Below are 21205 nucleotides of genomic sequence, written 5' to 3'. Positions count from 1 at the left end.
CGCGCGCGCGCGCGCATATGTGCGCACGCAAACAAAAGCACTTTGTATTCCCACAGCCTCTGTCATTTGAGGGTCTCTAAGTCTTTGGGGCCCTTTTTGAAACTGGAGGTATTGAGGAAAAGCAAAGTCCCCAAATTCAATTCAGTCCGTTAACAACTAAATTGTTATCCAATTCCTCTTTTGTACTTCATTACAATAGTTTTCAAACTTTGATGTCTACCGGATTCTTCTTTGCAGCTTATAAAATTACAGGTGCCTGCAGCCTACCCCAGACCTCCTAGATCAGAGTCTCTTGGGTGCTGAGGCCCAGAGGTATGCAGGTTCAGCAAGTTACACAGTGTTCTGGGGGTGCCCTGAGGTGTGAGAATCACTGCTCTGGGTGAAAAGGTGCTGGCAGGGAAAGGAGGCGGCATAAGGACAAAGGAAAGAAAATTAGACATTTCTAATTCAAAGACCACATTTTAAAAGGAAGACATGAATAGTGGCATTCATTCCTAGGTAGCGTCATATCTTATGGACTACTCATCCGTAATCTGGATAGAGAGTAGAAGTCAGTTTTAGAGTCAGTCCAATTCCGTGGTTAATGTCCATTCACGTCTCAAGATGTGTGTCAGAGAGCAAAGGAGGGTTTCTATCAGCTGCTACTAAGAAAGAAAGTAAACACTCCCAACATGCACTGAGGCACAGGGAGTGGCTCAGGTTTCTAACACTTCCCTGCTCCGGCGAATAGGGGTAATAATTAACAGCTCCTTGGGCTTGATGATCATGCGGAGGGGCACTGCCAGGCGCAGAGCCTGAGCCGACCGCGCGCAGAGCCTCGAGCCGCCCCTCCTCCGCACTTGGCTCCGACTTCAGCGGCAGGTGAGTGAGCCCTGCCTTTTCCTAACAGTCGCAATTGGTAATTGTGTGACGGAGCGCGGGGAAACAGACTCTCCGGAGCAAGTTCAGCTCAGTAACTCAGGTACAAAGGCTTCTCCTGGTCCCAGTGAGAATCACAGGTGAAAAATGGGGGCAGGGAAAAGAACCCCTTTCATCCACCCCCTGAGGTCAGGTTGAGGACAAGTTATTAGAAAGCAGAGTTCATGGGCAGCCAACTTGAATGTGTGCAGCCTGAAACCCGGACATGGCTTTTCCTTTTGATTTTCGGAATACCCATTCCTGACCAAGGTAAGCATGTGGGGAGGAGGGAAGGGCTTGGAGGTAAGTCTGGCCACCGAAGCCCTTCTCTCCCTTTCCTCAAGGGAAATAGCGCAATGACCGCTTTATCTGAAATTGCACTTACCCTCACCAAGATACTAGCTCCGGCGTGACAGCCCCTTTTTCTTGAATCAGCGGGCTTGAAAGTACTTTTAAGTGAGGGTTCTGCTAAACTTTTATTTATTTCCACAAAGCTACAGAGGCATATCCCCCTAAAAGTTGAAGAGGATTTCTGATATTATTTAACACTTCACCAAACAATGAATGACTATAAATAATTAAATGGGAGTCCATGAGTTAAGGATAGCAGTTCTGAAGCACGAGAGCCCTAAGTTCAAATCCTGGCTTTGCCACTTACTGGTGTGTCCCTTAGCAAGTTACTTCACCTAAGCAAGACTCAGTTGGCATACCAAGATATGCCAATGGGGCTTTGATAGGAATTAAAGACTTATAGCAAGAATTCTACAAGTGGTACCTGCACTTAGCATTAAGAAATAAGCTCCACCAAAAGGGCCAGATCAGAGAGGGTGAGCTAAGCTGGGGAGACCAGACCAGACCATGTGAAGGTGGTAAAGGTAGACTGGTTTCCGGAAAGTGGGTCTAGGATGTGAGCAGATGGCAAATGGGCAAAACATTACCTCTATGAATGGCAGTGAAATTATCTGGCTTCTTGCTACTTTTTGAACAGAGTACATAAAGTGACAAATGCAAAATTGTTACTCAATCACTTTTACTTTGGAAAAGTCACATTCATATTAACCTGTTATTTCTAAACAGAAAATATAATTTTGTAGTAGGAGAGTTACACACAACCCCATATTGTGGAATGCATGACATTTAGTTTTATAAGACAGATGGCCCTTGAACAACTTTGATAAAATAGACCATGTAGTCCATGACCGTGTATGGTTTGTGTTGAAGTGTTACAGACTTTCATTTGTGTTTATGGACAAGAAACATACAAGAATGATACCTGTGTTTTGTTGGTCTTCCCTCTGAACTTAAAAGTATAGGGAAGTGACCTTACTTTATGAAACTTTATTTAAAGGGCCCTTTTGTTGGGCGCCTGGGTGGCTCAGTCGGTTAAGCGACTGCCTTCGGCTCAGGTCATGATCCTGGAGTCCCGGGATCGAGTCCTGCATCGGGCTCCCTGTTCAGCAGGGAGTCTGCTTCTCCCTCTGACCCTCCCCCCTCTCATGTGCTTTCTATCTCTCTCAAATAAATAAATAAAATCTTTAAAAAAATAAAAAAAAATAAAGGGCCCTTTTGTTAATGTTGCTGTTAGTTTTATTAATGTTGAGAAATTTGAGGAGGGGACAAACTTAGAAGTTTCGACTAGCAAAGTATTTTCATTGACAACATTTTAGCTTTTCATGTCATTAATATATATTTAAATGGTTTACAGTTGATCCTGGCTTAATATCATCAATGTTTTAGAGGATTCTTATTTCAAACTGCAGATTTGAAATTCTCCAATGTACTTATAATTGGATATTGACTAGATATTTGTGGATAGAATTCTAAAGCCAACCAAACTGAACTTTACTATGTTATTGTCCTATGGGGTTTTATTGTGTTTAGTGTTTATAGTTAAAAATTTATAAAATAATCTCATCCATTTAAAATAAATTACAGTATCAGTAGTCACTAACTGTTTTTCAAAGACAAAATATTCCTTTATGCTGAACAGATATGGCTGGAACTTCTTACACCAAGTTATATAATACTTCTTAATGGTGTATGTCTGCACAACAAACAGTAGCCCCAATTGAGATAAATCTACTTAACCGTATTTGAGATTAATTTGAGATTAATTTATCTAACCACATAAATGTGTTAAGTCTTTGTAGTTAAATTCTCTTTTAGCATACATATATTTCTCTACTATTTCTAATGCATGTATGTTTTATGATCAACTATTAAATGCTTTGGTCCATCGAGAGAGAGATAACCAGCAATGATTAAGAAAAAATTAATTTTCCCAATTATATTGGAAATAGTGTAACACATATGTAACATGTTTTTTAAATATGTAATTCAAAGTTTCATATTTGATATTTGTTTTAACTTTTAACTTCCTAATTAAGAAGCATCCTATACTTTTCATTGAAATAGAAATCTAATGCTAACCATCAATTTACTTGTACAGATTCATTGAAGATGGGGAATTTGGGATTATTAGAGATACATGGGCTTCCTATAAAAGTTTGATTTTTATCTTGCCATTTGCAATGACATGGATGGAGCTAGAGAGTATTATGCTAAATAAGTCAGTCTGAGAAAGACAAATACCATATGATTTCCCTCATGTGTGGAATTTAAGAAACAAAACAAACAAAGGAGGGGGAGAGAGAGAGAGGCAAAGCAAGAAACAGATTCTTAGCTACAGAGAACTGATGGTTACCAGAGGGGAGGTGGGTGGGGGGTTGGGAGATTAACTAGGTGATAGGGATTAAGGAGTGCACTTGCTGTGATGAGCATGGGGTATTGTATGGAAATGTTCAGTCACTATATTGTACACCTGAAACTAATCTTACACCATATATTAACTATGCTGGAATTAAATATTTGTTTTAAAAGTTTAGATTTTTAAAAAATTTTTAAATGTAGGTCAATCAGAAATACAACCTCTAAGAAAGAATTTCTGCGTATTCTCTCTTTGCCCTGAAGTCTAGTGTTAGAGAGAGTTAGGTTTTGTTGTCTATGTCTTTCAAAGCTATCAGATATAATGATTTCATCACTTCATAACCTCAGTTCAAGTAGCGGACTAATGCTACTGCTTTCAGTAGTTGAATGTGAAGGTGTCTCCTTTTTAAGTGATGACAGTGCAATCTTAGTCGCCCGGATGACTGAAGGACCAATTCTCTGTCATCATCCTGGAGCCTGGCAAATGGGGCTCAAAAACAGAAAGTGCTCCCTCTGCAGCCAACACACAAACAAGAAGAATGATTCACAGTCCCTGGGAAGTCAAGCTGAGAATTTCCTCTTGGAAACTAGATGAAGCAGAGAATCCTTGGGCTAGACCACAGCAGCAGCTCCAGAAGATGCCTTTGGCAGACTGAGCAGCTCCCTCCCAGACTGAGTGGTGGCCAGGTGCCTCGAGTCCTGAGGTGGCTGCAAGCTCGAGTGCTTCTGCCACAGCTTCTGTGCCCTGAGGACGCTCTGGGGAGAATCCAGCCACTGCGTTAGTGCCCTGTCAGTACGCACTAGAATAGCAAAGGGTGACATTTCACATGGGGTTCCACTGGAACTGGCGGGAGTGACATGTCTGGATGTTTGAGCCATATCCTGTCCGGTCCTGTCTTAAAGTTAAGCACTGTAAGACATTTTTATTTGCATCTCAAAACAAACATTTCCCAATTGCAACACATATCACTTAATAAAGTGGTAGTTTTTATATGCCGGTTTCCCACTTTTACCATCTTTGTGAATGAGGCAAATTCTTTAGGAAAATATGGAGCCAGATGTTTCCCAGAAACCACACTTCTCTGGATTCTTTTCCTGTTTTACTAAGAATTCGATAATGGATAGAATTACCGATGTTTTTTTTTTTTTTTTTTTCATTTCCTTGAAGTCATATAATTGTATATAGATCTGCTCTTCTCAACTTCAAGGTTCCTGGTCAGAGCTTAGAGGAAACATCTCTATTTTGGAGCTGAATACATATTTGTAACTTCCCATTGCTTCTTCAGGCCAAAACAATATTAAAAAAAAAACTCCACGTGTACAGCCCTGAATATAATCTTACTTCATAATTTAAATACACATTTGCTATTCCAATGTGTTATTTTCCATTCTTTATTTTTTTTTAGTAACCTTTATGGTTTGTGTTATGTAAGATGTGTTCATTGTGTATGATTTAGAAAGAACATATGAAATCAAGAAGAAGATAATTATCACTCATAATTTCATGGCTTTCAGTTTTATGGTTAATATTTTAATATATCTCTCTGTATATTGAATATATTCATTCTTTTACATACGTTTTTCCCTATATACTTGCATCCATACACTCACTCTGGGAGGTACAGAAATGAAACAAGCCACAATCCTACTCGAGAGGAATAGTTAAATTCAGTAAAGTAAAATATAGTCAGAGAGAGAAAGCAGCAAATCATGAGAAATGAGGAAGCCGCAGATGTTTCACTGGGAAAGTTCAGAGGCAGGAGAAACTCTCTTCGGCTGGGGAATCTTGGGACGTTAGCACCTGTTTTCTTTCAGTTCATTGAGAGATTCTGACTGTTTTGACACCTCATGCACCCAGTGGCCCCAGGAATAAGGGGCTGCCGATCCAGAGAGAGGCTTCCCTTCTGGGGCTAGCACCAGGAGCAGGCCCAGAGAGGGAGCTCATGAACCCTTTGTTGACTACACAAAGGAGTGAACCAAGTTTCCTCTCTTAAACAAGTAAACATTTAATCCATGAGAGGGCACAGGAAGGTACTTTAGGTTACTGGCCCATCTGAGTTCATTGGGGCTGGGGTTCTCCTCACATCTTCTGGTAACTGGCCAGTCCAGGCAAGCGCCCGTCTAGGCAGGATACAGGGCAGGGGGAGGCCAAGCACAGATGCTCTCCACGGGGCTCAGGTCTCAGTGAGCTGGTGCTGTCTGATCCTGCCTTCTCAGGCTCCTGAGCTCGTCTGTGTGCTTAGACTGAGTCTCCTTTTCTCGTCTCTGCCCTTCCCTGCTGAGCCACTGAGGCCTATCTGAGCTTAGACCTACCTAGTACTTCTGGGACTATTTATTTCTCCAGGACTGGATTGCTGACCTGTCTGGTCTCCTATCCCATGAGCTCAGTTCTATCTGGACAAAATGAAAAAAACAAATAACCGAACTTATTGAATAATAATCTTATTTCATACACAGTCTAAGTCAATAAACTCTGGCCTCAGGACCAGAGAGCATTATATGATTCACCCTTCCAGTTAAGTACATAGATTTGTAACAACTACCTTCCTCCTCAAGGCATAGTTTATTATGTTCTACCAAACTAATTGTGAATGCCCAACATAAGACCTCTAGGCTTCTAGAATTATCATTTTTCCTTTTCTCATAAATCCTCATCTCTGTGTCATGACCTCTGTTGTCCTTCTCTTAAACCTTTTGAGGAAACTAGCTCTGACCCTTAAATCTACCAAATCTCTATAATTTAGAAGATATTCACAAAGGTCCTACCAGGTTTTAAATTGCTATGAATCATGGTTAACGGGAGAGGGGAAACTGTTTGAATTCACAGATCTATCTCTCACCTTGACAATTAATAATCAAATGAGACTTTGATCAAATTACATTTTTACCTTTCAGATATTTGGACTGCTTATATGGTCAATATTATTTCCTGTTCAGTTAGCATATATTGCCCATGAACAAGAATTTAATCTTGTTTTTGTTTTTTTCCATAAATTCCTTTTAACTGGCTTCCTTCCTAAGGTCAGAAAAATAATGTAAGGGCTTCTGAAATCCTTTAATCACATCTGAAATCTTCTGACTTGCTTCAGCATAGCTCACAGGTTGACAATATAATTCCACAGTAATGTTTTGGGATCTTTAATGATACCTGAGCTATTTTCTTATAAATACAAATAGGGAGTTAACCAGAAAGCTCTTGCAATGGCTTTCAGCCCATTACTGTCAATGGCACTTTGTGATTGTAAGAACCTTCCATTGGTGATTCTGCAGTTCAATACATACCCAACTTCTAGTCTCAGCAAATCTATCATGTTAACTATGAAGTCAAGAAAACTTTATACTAACAATAAATCCTTCAGACCACATCTGCAACTTTACATTTAGTCAGCCACTCAGCAAATATGAATTGAATTCCTTCCATGGTCCTGGCAAAATTCTAAGAGCTGGATGAACACAGGTAAATATAAAAAGCCCTGATCCGAAGAAGTTCATGTTGTGCTTGGGGAGGACAGGCATGTAAATAGATAAGATTCTTTCAGATGCTGTTACGTACCTAAATGGAAATCATGTGGTAGTGCCTGACTGAGACTTGCTTAGGGAAAGCCTTTGAGAGAAGAGATACTTGGCCTGAGATTGGCAGGATGGGAAACAGGTGTGAAAGGCTCAGGGCAGGGTGCTCCAAGGAGGAGCAACAAGTAAAAATCTCTAAAATGGGAATGAGCTTAGGGAGTGACTGAAAACCAGCAAAAATCCCCAACATAGATGAAATGTAATCCATGGGGAAAATAAGGGAATGAATACTCCAGAGATTGATGGGATTTTGTGGGTCATCATAAGGAGGCTATATTTTATTCCAGTTCATTCTTGGAAGTCATTGCAAGTGTTTAATCATGGGATGATGACGTTTGTTCAATCTTTAAATTCATCACCCTAGATGCTGTGTGTGCAAGAGAATACTAGTCACAACGTGGATGCTGGGAAACTAGTCATGAGGCTGATGGAGAAATCCAGGAGAAAGATGACGATGATGGCTTGGCTCAGGGTGGTAGCATTGGAAATAAAAGCTTTTGAGGTTCAGGTGACATACTGGAGGTACAGTCAGTAAGATTTACTTTTGGATTGGAATCTGGTTATAATGAAAGAGGAAAAAAATAAAACTGAGTCTTAGTTATGGTGCCTAATGGAGTAAATGGGAAAGAATTGTGGAGGAGGGAATTCTGGAAACAGAAGAAAGTCTGTGGCCATGTCTTGGCCATGTTGATTGATATGGAGATGCCTGCTAGACGTTCAAGTAGAGACTAAGTAGATATCGACATGAGTCTGGGAGTCTGGAGCTCAGCAGAGAGATTGGGCTAGAGATGGATTCTTACCTGGGAGAAAGGGCAAACACGCAAGAGGACATAGCTGAGGATGGACTAGCAGAACAAGCCAGCATTCCATGACTGTACAGAGGATTCCAGAGAGGAACCTAAAATGTTGAGACCTGTGAAACAGCAACAAAACAAAACAAAACAAAACAAAACAAGGCAAGGTTGTTGTGGTTACTGCTTTGTCTGAAAACCTCAAGAAAAGAAAGGGTTTCAAACGCAGGAAACAATCAACCTTGTCAAGTGCTGCTAAGAGGCCGAGAAAATGAGGAAGGAAAAGGAACCATTTGGCAAGACATAGGCCACTGGAATGTGGGAGGGAGGTGCAGGGAGGGGCAAATTAAAAGGAGAGATGGTAAATAATTGGGATCCAGGAGAAGGTAGTGTTTGGACAATGAGGTCACCACTGGGGGATTCTCACTAGGGGGCAACAATAACCCTTTTTGTGGGTGATTAGAATGACAAAGTCTAGGGGCAAAACTCCAGTTTTAGAAGCAAGAGCAAGGGCTGTAGAACCAAACAGCCCAGACCAAATCCTATGAATGAGAAACTGGGATTGGTCGGACTCGTGGAACATGCGACGCTTTTGTCCCAAGGCATCCTAAAATACCCGTGTGACTTCTGACCTACACAGAGTTAATCTGCCTGGTTGGCTAAGCTCCTCTCCCTTCCAGCATGAGTCCTCCTTGAGACCCCCTTCCAATGATGAGCTATCAAAGCGGATATATGCCCAACTAGAGGAGCACCAGTCTTTGAGCAAGAAGATATGAGAAGAAAAAGAAGTAAGGTATAAATCAAGAATGGCAGTATAAGGTGGAAAGCAGAAAATGGCATCACAGCAGGTGCAGATAATAGGCTATGGGGAGACTTGATAAGGTCCCACTTGAGCAGAGACGAGGAAGAAGCAGAAATCTGGACCTCAGCCTCTGGTGACAGGGGCCCTCTCGTGTGAGGTAACTAACTGGTGAGAAGAGACCCAGTGGTTTGAGATCCATTAGATTAGTAGGCCTGGTATTTGAGAAAAGCTTCAATTTTCAGGTTGGAAAAGTAAGTGTTGGTGGAATTGCAGAAAACCTGAATGTCAGGTTGGGAGACGTGGATGGTATTTGCTAAGAATGAGAGCCCAGGAAGGTTTGTGAACAAGCAGGTGATGTGATGGTCAGAATGCTAAAAGCATAAAGGGAAATTAGCCAAGCACTCAGCTTAGAGACTATTACAATCTGCCGGGCCAGATGTGCTCATAGCTTTCAAATAGATTGTATAGTTTCAAATAACGTGCTATAAGAAGACTGTGCAGCAGGGTTTTTGTGAAAATAGCTTTCCTTTCTTTTTCCTTTTTCCTTCCTTTGGGTGATGGGGTCGGGGAGGATTGCTATTCTCCTGGAGAAAGAGGACATGCAATGCCTTCTAAACACCTTACTCGAACCAAACTAAGCTAATTTGGAAGGAAAAGGAGGAAGTCCCTCCCCCTCTTTTTTTTTTTAATAAAAAATTAAACATTTCTCTCTAGCCCAACTTTTTATCCTGGTGATATCCCCTATGATTCTGTAGGCTTGAAGCAATAGTAATTAAATATTTAATTCGGCAAAACGGAATGACTAGAAAATATTACACTTAAAATCTCTGGTCACACCCTAATGCCATTTAGATGAAGACATAAAGGAGGGTGTTATTCATGTCTAACCATGGTTTCCAGAGCCCGAAGGAGACTTGAAGGATGTGACGTCACACTTAACCAACACTTGCGAGTCAGAGCTTGATTTTAGCTGCCTGGAAACTTAAAATTGTGTTTGCAGGCCTGGGGCAGGGTTCAGCCAATTTGGGATGAGTGGCTGCAACAGAAGAAATGTCTTCCTTTGCACAGACTCATATAGGAGAGAACTCGTTCTAGAAATACTGTAAAAACAGACTTACCAAATTGGGCAATCCTTCCTTGCCTTGGGACAGTGATTCTGGAGTTTTTTCGTTTGCATAGTACATTTTCCTCTTTTCTGCACATCTCCAAACGTTGCCCTAGGATTTCTTTTCTACTTTAGCTATCTTGTATTCCCACGTTGACAAAACATTTCAATGATTATAAAATGCCTTTTTGGGGGATTGTAGAAGCCTTTGGGAATTTAATATCTTCTTAAAGAAAATAACACTGAACTGCTAAGGAAGCAGAAGTTTAAAACTGACTGAAAATTTTTTTCACAAGTGTCTGGAAATTTTCTTTAAAAATATGATAACAGCAAGACATCTAATACTTTTTCATAAATTTCTGGAAATTTTACTATAAAATATAAACCCAGCAAGGCTTCAGAAACATCATTCCAAGCCAGGCAAAGTTCCTCATACAGTTTCTCCTTTTTTTCCCCTCCTCTTTATACGTCTCAATAAAAAGTAACCTTTGCACCAAGAAACAGCACTTTCAAACATCCTGAGCACATCTGTGCATTTATAGAAAGATAGAACAGGAAGATAACTTGTGCATCACTAAAACCTGGTGGTATCAGAACTGTGGATAAATTGAAAAATGAAAAAAAATTCCTGAGAGTGATTCCAAATCAAATACTAAAAATTCAGAAATAGGATTTCCAATTGGAGTTATGCCAAATTTAGCCATATTGGATACATTCATTACCAAAAGTGTAGCTAATACAGCCACCAACTGGAAAGTGATTTTCAGCACAATTTTGATCCAGGGTTTCACTTACGAATTTGCAAATCATTTGCATTTATCATGGGCCAGCATTGTGGTTTGTATCGTACTTTCTTAGAAATATCACCCTATCCTGTCTGCCTTTCTCTCTCCCTATCTCTCTATTGCATAGCTGTCCGCCTCCCAAATTCATTACCAAGGGGAAGACCGTGTGTCAAGTGATATATTTCTGGTTCATTTAGTATTTTTTCATATGCCCTCTTTATGCCCATTTTTCTTTAGAGATTGTTTTAATTAAATTTTATGTTCCTCTTCTATTACTACTTATTTTCCCTAAATTAGGTGAAGAATATAATTTTCAATTTTAAATGGGAAGTATATCATGAGAAATAAAATGGATTTTTCTCAAAAGCATATATCGAGTAAGAAAAACAGAGGAAAACACCCAAACCTCTGAAAACTTAGATGGGGTGAGTGGGGGCGAGAACAAAGAATACATTGTTACTTGTTCTCAGACAAGTCACCTTGTGAACAATTATGAAACGAAGGCTTAGAGGCTGCCATTTGGAAACTCACTCAAAGCAAGTTGTAGTTATAACTCTGTGAACTCGGAGCTTCGTTTCTTACCATTGAACGTTTTGGAGGGCATCTCACTTATCCTCATTTTATTTCCCTTAGATATAGAAAAAGTCTTTGAAAAGAATCTTAGAACAGACCAACTGATAGGAAATCAAAGATTTTAATCTGTTAACCTTTCTGAAATGCAAAAACAATGTTGGTGAAAAGCAAAAAGTAGAGGTCTTAAGACATTTAGACTTTGCTTCTAATGATCTGTCCCATTACTTACAAAGTGTCAGAAATACAAGTAAGAATACCCACACCTTGCTGGGATGGTCTGAGGATTAAATATGGTAACATCTATAAAGTGGCTCACATACAGAGTATAAGATCCATGGCACGTGGGGAAAAAAAAAAGAGAGAGAGAAGGCTCTTTCCTTCCCTTCCCTCCCCAACCCAACCCTCATGCCCATGTATGAAACACTACTTAAAAATTTTCCTGAAATACATTTACATGCTAGGGACATGACAAAGCATTTCAATTTAAGTCAGAAACTCATTTCTGAATGCATCACAGGAATATACCAGTAACATTATTCTAATGTCTTAGGGTATCCTCAGATGACCTCAGAAAAGGGGAAACGAGGACTGTGATGGCTCACCAGCACTCTTCGTGGATCTTCGTTAATGAGAGGACATTCATTACCGGGTAATTACATGCCTGTATTACGTGTTATGCTGCTCCATCGTCATTTGTAGATTCTGCCCCCACACCATGTCATTCTGAGCATGATATACGACCTAAAAATCAATAATATGAATCAACGGTGGAGACATTGAATAGGAATTTGAATAAATATAGTTAAAGATGCTAACCCATAACCTCTCATGGAACAGTCACTCGTATGTCCTAAATAGTGGTCTGATTTCACTAAATGCTAAATTTCTATTTTCATAGTTGGCAGAATTCTCAGGAACAACCTCAAGTAGACGCCTCAGGCTCCTCATAAATGATACAGCCAAAGGATCAGTCCGGGGGCCGCAAACAGGGTTTTCTCTCCTCTTGTCTCCCTCCCCCGTTCCTCAGGACACACTTCATTTTCCCTGTGTCCCTTTTGATGTTAGGTTATGCAACACACAGGACATCCACAGTTGTTTTCTTGCAGCAAATAGCATCTTATTATATTGGTTAGGGAACAACAGAGCAGGGACTTGAAAGCTCTAAGAGTAAAGCTAAGGACTGAGTTGGCTAAGCTGGAGCAGAAGCAGATGAGGAGAAAGACGACATAGTAAGAAAAAAGAAACCAAGGGGTCCTGGAACAGGACCCATGTCTCACCAGGAAGAGGAACAAAGCCAAACGAATGACAGAGGGAAATGGATGTAAATGATGCCGGATTGGGCCATAGGAAAGCAGAGAGAACAACTGTGGTCCAAAATGGAATTAGAGTCACACCTGGAGGATACATATGACTTATACGAGGTGAGAAGAAGAGTAAAGTAGAAGACAGTGGATCCATGTGTTCATTCCTCAAGTACTTATTAACTGCTCCCTGTGGACAGGGATTCTTCTGGACCCTGAGCATTCAACAATGAGCCCAACAAAACCCTTAGCCTCATGGGGTTACCTCCTAAAAGGGGGATACAGTGACTGTGTAAGATAAATGAGTAACAATATATATAATTAGATGCCGAAAGGTATGAAGAATAAAAATAAAGCAGAAAGGGAATAATGAGGGCTAGGGGAGGACAGCAGGGAGTCATGATGTCCTTCCAGATGGCCCGAGAAGGCCTCAGTGGGGAGGTAGCATTAGAAGAAAAGTCTGGAGGAGGTGAATGAGCAGGCTGCGCAGGTAGCTGGCTGGGAGCAAAGGGGACAGCAGGGTCACAGCCCTGAGGCAGGTGCATGCCTCTAAGAGCGGAGGAAGCCAGTGTGGGGAAACGAAGCAGGAAGGACAGCAGAAGCTGAGGTTCCTGACATCGTGGCCAGAGCGTGCAGGATCTCAGAGGCCGTTGTGAGACTCCGGCTTGCCCACTTATGACAGGAGAAGCCACTGAAGGATACTGAGCACATGAGTACCTGGGTCAGTCTGGCTGTCGTGTTAGGAGCAGGCTGAAGGGGGGACAAGGATGAAGCAGAGAAATTATCAAGGAGCTGATAGTTCAGGGTCGAGATGATGGTGCCTTGGGCCTAGGGGGCAGTAGTGGAGGTTAAAAGGAAAAGGTCAGATTCTGCATATATTTTGACGGAAGAGACAATGAAACCACATTTTGGTGGGGGAGGGGAAGGGTCTGAGACTCTAGTGACCCTTATTTTGTGTCATATTTTGAATTGACCAAATTGAGGACTGATCAGTTACCTTCTGTAACCCAGAGCACCTTTCAGGCCCCGGTATCCACTTATTAATGGGAGCTCCAGGTGGTAAAATAAAATATTGAAACACTTACACAAACACCAGACTTAAAGATAGCATTTCTCAAAATGGGGTCCATGGGCCATCCACCCCCCAATCAGACAATTTGGTAACACTGCAGATCCTGGGTTAACCAGGTCATTCTGATGCATACTCCAGTCTAAGAACCACTGCCAGGAGGAGGAAGGGATTAACGTTTGGGAACTTCTGACCACCTGAAATAAACAAAAGCCAGGGGAAATTATAAAGAGTTGTCAGTTGTCAGAAATTATAAGAATACCACTGACCACCTGTGATACCCAACGTGTCACAAATCTACCAAACACTTCTAATCATTTATTCTCTGGACAGGGAGTCATTCAGCTCCCACTCCATACTAGGTGAACGAGACAGAAATTACAAGCTTATGAAGGGATTTTTGTTTCCCTGCACAGAAATACATGAAAAATAATGGAAATTACTAGGAAAATAGAACCTGCTTAACGGAAATTTTGGCTTCAGCCAATTTCTTGAGAGCTACATATGATCAATAAAATAAGAGGTCGTGATATTAATAGTGTAGCAGCAATATAACATTTATGTCTTACTGCTGAATGAGAATTCTCTGAGTTTAGAAATTTCCCTGGGTGAAGGGTGTTGGCAGAAGTCAGCTTCATGCTCAAATGACTAAGTTTCCAGCTGCTGTTTCACTGCCTGGGGTCATCACTGCTCTGGTGCGACACATGGTAAATATTCTAAGTGAGCTGAGTTTAAAAAAATGGTTCCATCTGGTTGCTTTCAAAGTACTTTCACTTCAGGTCCTAGGCTGAAATCAGGGAACTTTAGAGGTGAGTAAATGCCAACCGTGTACTTGAAAAAGGTTCAAATCCGGTGTGAGAATGCAGATCAGATATCATTCTCAGAATGGTAACTTTTTCTCCTGCTTGGGAATCTAACACAGACCCTTGCAGTGGCAGACCACCAGGCATGTGTGCATTCCCAGCCTCAGTAAATAGCTTTAATTAGCATGATGTAATAACATTTAGCCGAAAGTGCATTATTCCAAACAGTGTCTTTTTCCAAGCATGTTGCCCAGGCACCCTTTGCTGAAACAAAGGAATCAGCCACCTGCACCTCTGAGCACAAATTCAGCACAAAGAGCCAGTGTTCTAGAGGCTGCTTCTACCTGGCCAGGAGAGCCAGAGGGCAATGTTTGCCCAGTTTCCATGGCCAGGGTCTTCTCTCGATCAGAGGAACTGGAGCAAACACTGCGTGCCCCAGCGTGCTCTGCAGGTAGGCTTAGGAAGAGGGCACCACTCTCCTGAAGTCCACTGGACTGTCTTTAACAAAGGATAAGAGAACCCTCCCTGATATATTTGTTTTAAGGAGCCAGGATATTAAAATAAATCAGGGACCAAAAGTTCAAAACCTGTTTGGGACCATCTCCTTTAAACATGAGAAATTTTTTTCTATGTGAGGATTGTTTCCAAAAATTTATTTTAACATTTCCATTATTAGGTTTGATGACCTAATGAAAACAACAGGAATTTTCATTATGAAAATTGGATATCACGTTAGTTACTATGTCAAAAAATGCTCAATAATGTTCCCCCAGATACATGAAAAAGGTCATTTATTAAGCTTTCTTTATATCAAATATTTTTCAATGAGCATTGACAGTCATGAAGCATACCAATATGACCGTTATTCCCAATAAAATTTACTTAGTCCACATTTACCTATTTTATCACTTTGGTCAGCTAAAAAATAAGATCATCTATCTCTCCAAGATACACTGAAAATATTTCAATAGAAAATCTGATAAAATCAAAATTCAGAGATGAAAAAAACATTAACTTATGGAATTTACTTGAATTTCTGGATATGTCAGTTGGTGACACTGGTGAAAGACTTTTTTTCCCCTCTAAAAATATGTCAGGGGGCACCTGGGTGGCTCAGTCCATTAAGCACCTAACTCTTGATTTCGGCTCAGGTTGTGATCTCAGGGTCATGAGATCGAGCCCCACATCAGGCTCCACACTCAGCTCAGAGTCTGCTGCAGATTCTCTCTCTCTCCCTCTGCCCCATCCTCCTGCTTGCGCGCTCTCTCTCTCAAATAAATAAATAAATAAAATCTTAAAAAGAATAGGTCAGGATTTAATTTTCTATATTTTCTTCCCAAAATAATTGCTGAGAACATACCATGAGCCAGAAGTTGTACTAGAAATGAGTATGGAATTTTTTTTTTTTTTTTTTGCAAAAACAGAACAAGAGATGCCTGAAGCTACAGATTTCCAATTTGAGCCTTCACCAGAATCACCTGGAGGGCTTGTTACACGAAAGACAGCAGTGCCCCATTCCCAGATTGTGACTCAGTAGGTTTGGATTGGAGTGAGCATTCCCATGTCTTAAGTTCCCAGGTGGTATAGGTTCTACTGGTCTGGGAATCACACTTTGAGAACCACAGGTCTGAAGGCCTGATAACAAACTAAGCTAAGTGTATAACAAACTAAGCTAAGGAAAGAGACCCTTTAGAGAATACGGACCTAGTCTAAGGAGGGCGCGTTCCCTGAGATCTGAACAAAGAGGGGGCAAACTAGTTTAAGAGAGTGAGCGGGAGAGCATTCCTGACATGGGGAGACTGCTTGAAATCCTTATGGCCAGAGGGAGCTCAGAGTTCCAGCAAGTAAAAGTACCCAGTGTGGGTGAGGGACAGGACACAGAGAAACGCATCTCTTAAAAGTATGTTAGGCAAAGCAAATGCTACGGTGTGTTCTCTGTGCTCTGTATAGAGTGTGGAGTAGATGGAGGATGCCCAGAAGAGAAACAAGGAGGTCACTTAATATATATCCTTTCTTTTTCTTTTTTTTTTTAAGATTTTATTTATTTATTTGACAGAGAGAGAGAGAGCACAAGCAGGGGGAGCAGCAGACAGAGGGAGAGGGAGAAGCAGGCTCCCTGCTGAGCAGGGAGCCCGATGCGGGACTTGATCCCCAGACCCTGAGCCGAAGGCAGCCGCTTAACGACTGAGCCACCCAGGCGCCCCAATATATATCGTTTCAAATGTAAAGGAGAATCAGTGGTCAGAGTCATGGCAGCATCACAGAAGAGCGAGGAAAGCGCCTGTGTACCAGGAAAGCTCCTGTTGTGAGCTCCTGCTCAGGGACGTGGCCAGACACTCTGGTAGCAATCCCAATGGTCCAAGAGGCTATTGATGAATTAACAGAATAGAGAGCTCATTTCCCCATCCCTAGGGAACAGGGGGCCTTGGGCTCAGGAGGCAAGGTAGCCCTCCTCAGCAAGCACAAAAGCCTCGTTCTGTTCGTACACAAAGGGTGTTATTTGACAGTGAGCCATGTCTGCTCCAATCATGACCAGAGTTGCATGGCACACTTGTGTTTACTTGTCAACCGGTTTAAAAAATGTATAAGGCTTGGGCTGCGACCAAGATGGCCGGGAGACTCGCCACCTTCCTCAAGGATGCCTGGGCCAAGGAGCCGGTGCTGGTTGCGTCCTTCACCATCGGGGGCCTCGCTCTAATTCTGCCCACCCTCAGCCCCTTCACCAAATACGCCACCATGATCAACCAGGCCACGCCCTACAACTCTCCAGTGCCCCTCCGAGATGATGGGAACATGCCCGACGTGCCCAGCCACCCCCAGGACCCCCAGGGCCCAAGCTTGGAGTGGCTGAAGAACTTGTGAGCACCCCCGGTGACATGGAGGAGGCCCCTCCCCTGAGCCAATAAAATGCGAAGAGTGACCCCAGGGGGGGAAAAAAATGTATAAGGCTTGGATTCGACAAACCTGAAATGAAAGTTTGACACATGGGAGAATGAGAAGCAAGATCGCAGTACAAGCTATATACCAACCCAGTTGCTCCGTTCCCTCATCTCTATACCCAGCCGTGCAGCAAATCCAGCTGGCTCCCCCCCTCCAAAAGCCAAGCCCTTCTCCCCATCTAGTCCAAGCCCCCATTATGTCTTGCCTGCGCAACTGCGGCAGCCTCCTTATTGGGCTGCCTGTTCCATTTCCCGTCCCGATAGCCACTGCCCCCCGGCGGCCAGGAGGGCCCTTTACAGTGTGAGGCTCAGCATCCTGCTTAAAGCCTCTGAGGTTCCTATTACAGACTCCTTACCATAAGGGGGCTCTAAGGCCCAATGTGATATGGCCTGGAGGACCTTTAGAACCTCATCTTTAACCACTCTTCACTTCTTTCTCTCCTTCAAACATGCCAAGCTTAGTCTTGCACACAGGGCAATGCATCTCTTGCTTGGGACCCTCTCCTTAACTCTTGACACGGCTGGCTCCTTCCCATGACTGTGGTTTCAGTTTACTATGGCAGTCCTCCGGATGGCCCCCTCTGACATGTCTGCCACCGTGCATTGCATCACAGGATCCTGTTTTATTGTGCTCCCAGTATTTATCCTTGTGTCAAATTAGCATATTTCTGATTTTGCTCTTTTGTTTTCTTGTGTCTTCCTCCTACAGACAGGAAGTCCCGTCACTGCAGGGGCTTCCTTGGCTGTATACCCTGCAGTACCCCCAGCATCTGTTACATTGTCTGTTACATAGTAACCCCTCAAATTTTTGCTGATCATGCATGAGTATGGAAATAGTCAACCTCAGAGAACTAAATCAGGACCTCAGTGTTTTGACATGCGCTACCCTTCAATACTGTTTCACATCTAGGGGCAAAGTGATGACACCAGGGCTTCTCTTTGATGTCCATGCAGATTTCCTGGGTATCTTGGTTAAAATACAGATTTTAATTTCTAACGAGATGCCTCCCGGGTGTTCAGACAACGCTGGGACAGGAGTCACTCTATTTAAATCTTGTTGTAGACATAATAACGGCCTCCCAGAGATGGCAACATCCTAATCCCCCGAACCTGCGAATATTTCACGTTGCATGGCAAAGGGGAATTAAGATTACTCATCAACGACCTTAAAATAGATTATCTAGATGGGCCCGATGTAATCCCGAGGGTCTTTAAATATGGGAGGGGAGGAGAGCTCTGTGAGGAGAGTCTGTGTCAGAGCAAGGCTGCTGAGAACGGTCATTGCTGGCTTTGAGATGGAAAGGGGGCCAGGACCAAGGAATGAGGGCAGGCTCTGGAAATGAGAAAGCAGGGCAAGTAAATAGGGTCTCTGATTCACAGCCCTAACTCTATTCACACACCGGTAGCTGTCCTCTCCAGAATATTCAGCTGCAACAAGAAAGGGGACTATTTCATCAAAGTGGAGGTAGTTTCAAGTCCTTACTTTGAAATAGAAATATAAAAACTGGTGCTGATTTGTGAACAGTATGAGGGCTGTGAACCAGAGACCCTATGTCCCTGTGTTTCAGGCCAGAGAAGACAATTGTAGCGCATAGACTTCCTTCCTTCTCTCTTCCCTGTCCACACACTACTCGGCTGCCCCTAGCAATTCAGCTGCGTGTGATAACAGAAAACGGGGTCTGATATGGGAGCAGCTCATTGCAGCTGCCAACTGGAATAACAGGTCGTGAATTTTGTTAAAGCTTTTTCATAAAAGTCCTTAAAAGCCCAACCCTAGAGGAAAAGGGAAGAGATAAGTATCTTCCCTCATCTGAGGTTGTTGGAAAACACGCTAGTGGGTTAAAATTTCAAATACTGAGATTTACCCTTAGAAAGGGATTCTCTTAAAAATCAGATGTCAGATCTAGAGCACACGCCTGTTTTCTTCAGAAGCACTGGCATTTTAACGAAAGATACACTCCTTCGCCTCTCCCTTTTTATCCCCTCCTTTAGGTCTTATCCACATCTAGTGACATTATTCTGTGTAGCTAAAGCCCCTCTCTTCAACAGTAGAGTTCATCATCAAGAAAACCACTTTGGGCATTTTTCTTTGTTTTGTATCCACCAGCAAGCTATCACTTCAAGTTTCTTTGTAATACTACAAAATTATTCCTGAGTCTTTAATCCTTGTGCTCTTACCTGAGTTCTCGGGGTTGAGGACCCGAGAGGAGCTGACACTTCTACCCACTAATGGCTCTGGGCCAGTTTTTGCAGGGCTCACCAGGAAAAGATGAATGCCCAGAAAATACAGAAGTCCAAAATGGCCAAAAGCAGCCGAGGGGCCATTGTGGGGGAGGAGAGGCACGTCTGGTTATATTACCTTATTGATCAGATTTGTAGTGGAGTTCATGCAACTCCCAGGTCGTTTTCATTAGGGGTTGTCAACAGTGAAGAAGGAGTTGGGTCTTAGGATAGAACTGTTTGGGAGAACAAAGCAAACAAATCACAGGCGCCCTCATCCCGACCCCCAGCAATAATTACCGATACTTTAGCAGAATTACCAAAAATGTTAGAAACCCTTCCTCTTTGAAAAGGGCAGCCGTTTCAAAGGAAGTCAGGAGAGGTAGACAAATTCGGGGCTCCCAGATCATTCAGCGTTTGCATTTTTACTGTCATCAAGATAGACCTCTTCTTCCCAACTTCGCTGTTTTCAAACGGTGGAGCCCACCCCCTTCATTTGCAATGGAAATGTGACGAACCTACTTGGCCCGCTGAGGAAGGTGTCTATGCAAAGGTTGAAAGGCAGTCTTCTTTCTTCATGTGAACCAGAAGAGGAGGCCACAGGCAAAAAGACCGGGAGCTGTAGCGGCTGGTAGGAGAGCAGCTGCAGAAGTTTGCCATTTTAATTCCAGGATTCAAGTTGACAGTAATGAAGGATAAAGTGGATTACAAGAATTCTGCAACCTTTTGCAGACATCACGTAGACGTCACGCAGACGTCACGCAGACGTCAGTAACGTGAAATGACGTGTTGTCTTGGCAAATGGCTTCGCGATAAGGCTCTACTTACTTTTTTCTGTGGTCCTAGTTCCTGGTTCCACCCTTTCCAAAAACATACAGGAGTTTATGTTTCGCTTTTATGGAAGCAAAACTGTGACATTATACATGCTTTATGCACTAAAGTTGGGGAAGTAGACAGAACTACAACCCATAAAATAGATCATCGTTTTGATTCCCAGCACATGGTCCCAGCTGGGTCACCTTTACATGCTTCACTCATTGTTATTTTATTAAAAACATAGTAAGTTTTAAATTCAGTTTTTTAACCTAACACGAAATTGTTGATCTCATAGCTCAAATTTAACCTTAGGAACAAAATCCATGTGTGCTGGGAGAACCAAATGCATAAGACAGCAAGTTAGCATTTTTATTCTGCCTCAATTTTTCATCTCTTTGAAGATATTTTTTCAAATGTCTCAGGTTCCTGCTCCTAAACATGGCAATATGCCCAAGAGAATATTGTTTCTAATGCTGTGGTCACAATGCAGTTCAGTGGCTGCCTGATCTGGACCCTGGACATTTTTCAGCAAGTCTCCATGAGGCAGAAGTCACATAAACTCAGGAAGCACAGCTGTGGCCAAATACGCCTTCCTAGGCTAAGCTGGGCTGTATTTTTCTCTGGTTTATTTCGTGTCATGTGGCAGCTTCTGAAGTTTGTGTTGGGTCACATTGTACAACAGTATTTCTGGTTTACCTTTATTGGGTCCAAATAGTAAGAATCGCTTCGCAAAGAGTGGGACAGGGTTTTTGGTTTCCAGGAAAGGGATCGGATATCCACTTAATTACACTGTATATCATTACTAAAACAAGAGCGAGAATTCTTATT

General features: G+C 42.3%; 1 protein-coding gene, 1 long non-coding RNA gene and 1 pseudogene across 7 annotated transcripts in view; 2 read left to right on the top strand and 1 right to left on the bottom strand.

Annotated features, from left to right (window-relative positions):
* Window positions 1-1196: 1196 nt before the first annotated feature.
* Window positions 1197-20292, bottom strand: LOC141372616 (uncharacterized). Of its 4 annotated transcripts, XR_012377944.1 has the most exons (6): window positions 20080-20292; window positions 19701-19797; window positions 13616-13796; window positions 11832-11970; window positions 7974-8086; window positions 1200-4499 (listed from the first exon to the last, which is right to left on the bottom strand). It is a non-coding gene; the product is annotated as an uncharacterized lncRNA (long non-coding RNA). The 4 variants fall into 4 exon arrangements; XR_012377942.1 differs by lacking the exon at window positions 7974-8086 and having other exon boundaries at window positions 1197-4499; window positions 9885-11970; XR_012377941.1 differs by lacking the exon at window positions 7974-8086 and having other exon boundaries at window positions 1201-4499.
* The window catches only part of RASSF6 (Ras association domain family member 6), a 38724-nt gene continuing 29302 nt past the window's right edge, over window positions 11784-21205 (top strand). The window contains exon 1 of one of the 3 annotated variants that reach the window (XM_025887618.2): window positions 11784-11878. In XM_025887618.2, the coding sequence (XP_025743403.1) occupies window positions 11823-11878 (56 nt within the window). In that variant the 5' untranslated portion in view covers window positions 11784-11822. The remainder of the gene's footprint in view (window positions 11879-21205) is intronic. The other 2 variants (XM_073891784.1, XR_012377940.1) reach the window with 2 other exon arrangements.
* LOC112835965 (NADH dehydrogenase [ubiquinone] 1 alpha subcomplex subunit 3 pseudogene) lies at window positions 17004-17323 on the top strand (annotated as a pseudogene).

Source organism: Callorhinus ursinus, unplaced genomic scaffold (genome assembly GCF_003265705.2).
Source record: "Callorhinus ursinus isolate GAN/ISIS: 27379988/994484 unplaced genomic scaffold, GSC_fseal_2.0 scaffold4, whole genome shotgun sequence".
In the NCBI taxonomy this organism is placed as follows: Eukaryota; Metazoa; Chordata; class Mammalia; order Carnivora; family Otariidae; genus Callorhinus; species Callorhinus ursinus.
The sequence above is the reverse complement of the archived record's forward strand: the minus strand, read 5'-3'. Positions and strand labels throughout refer to the sequence as shown.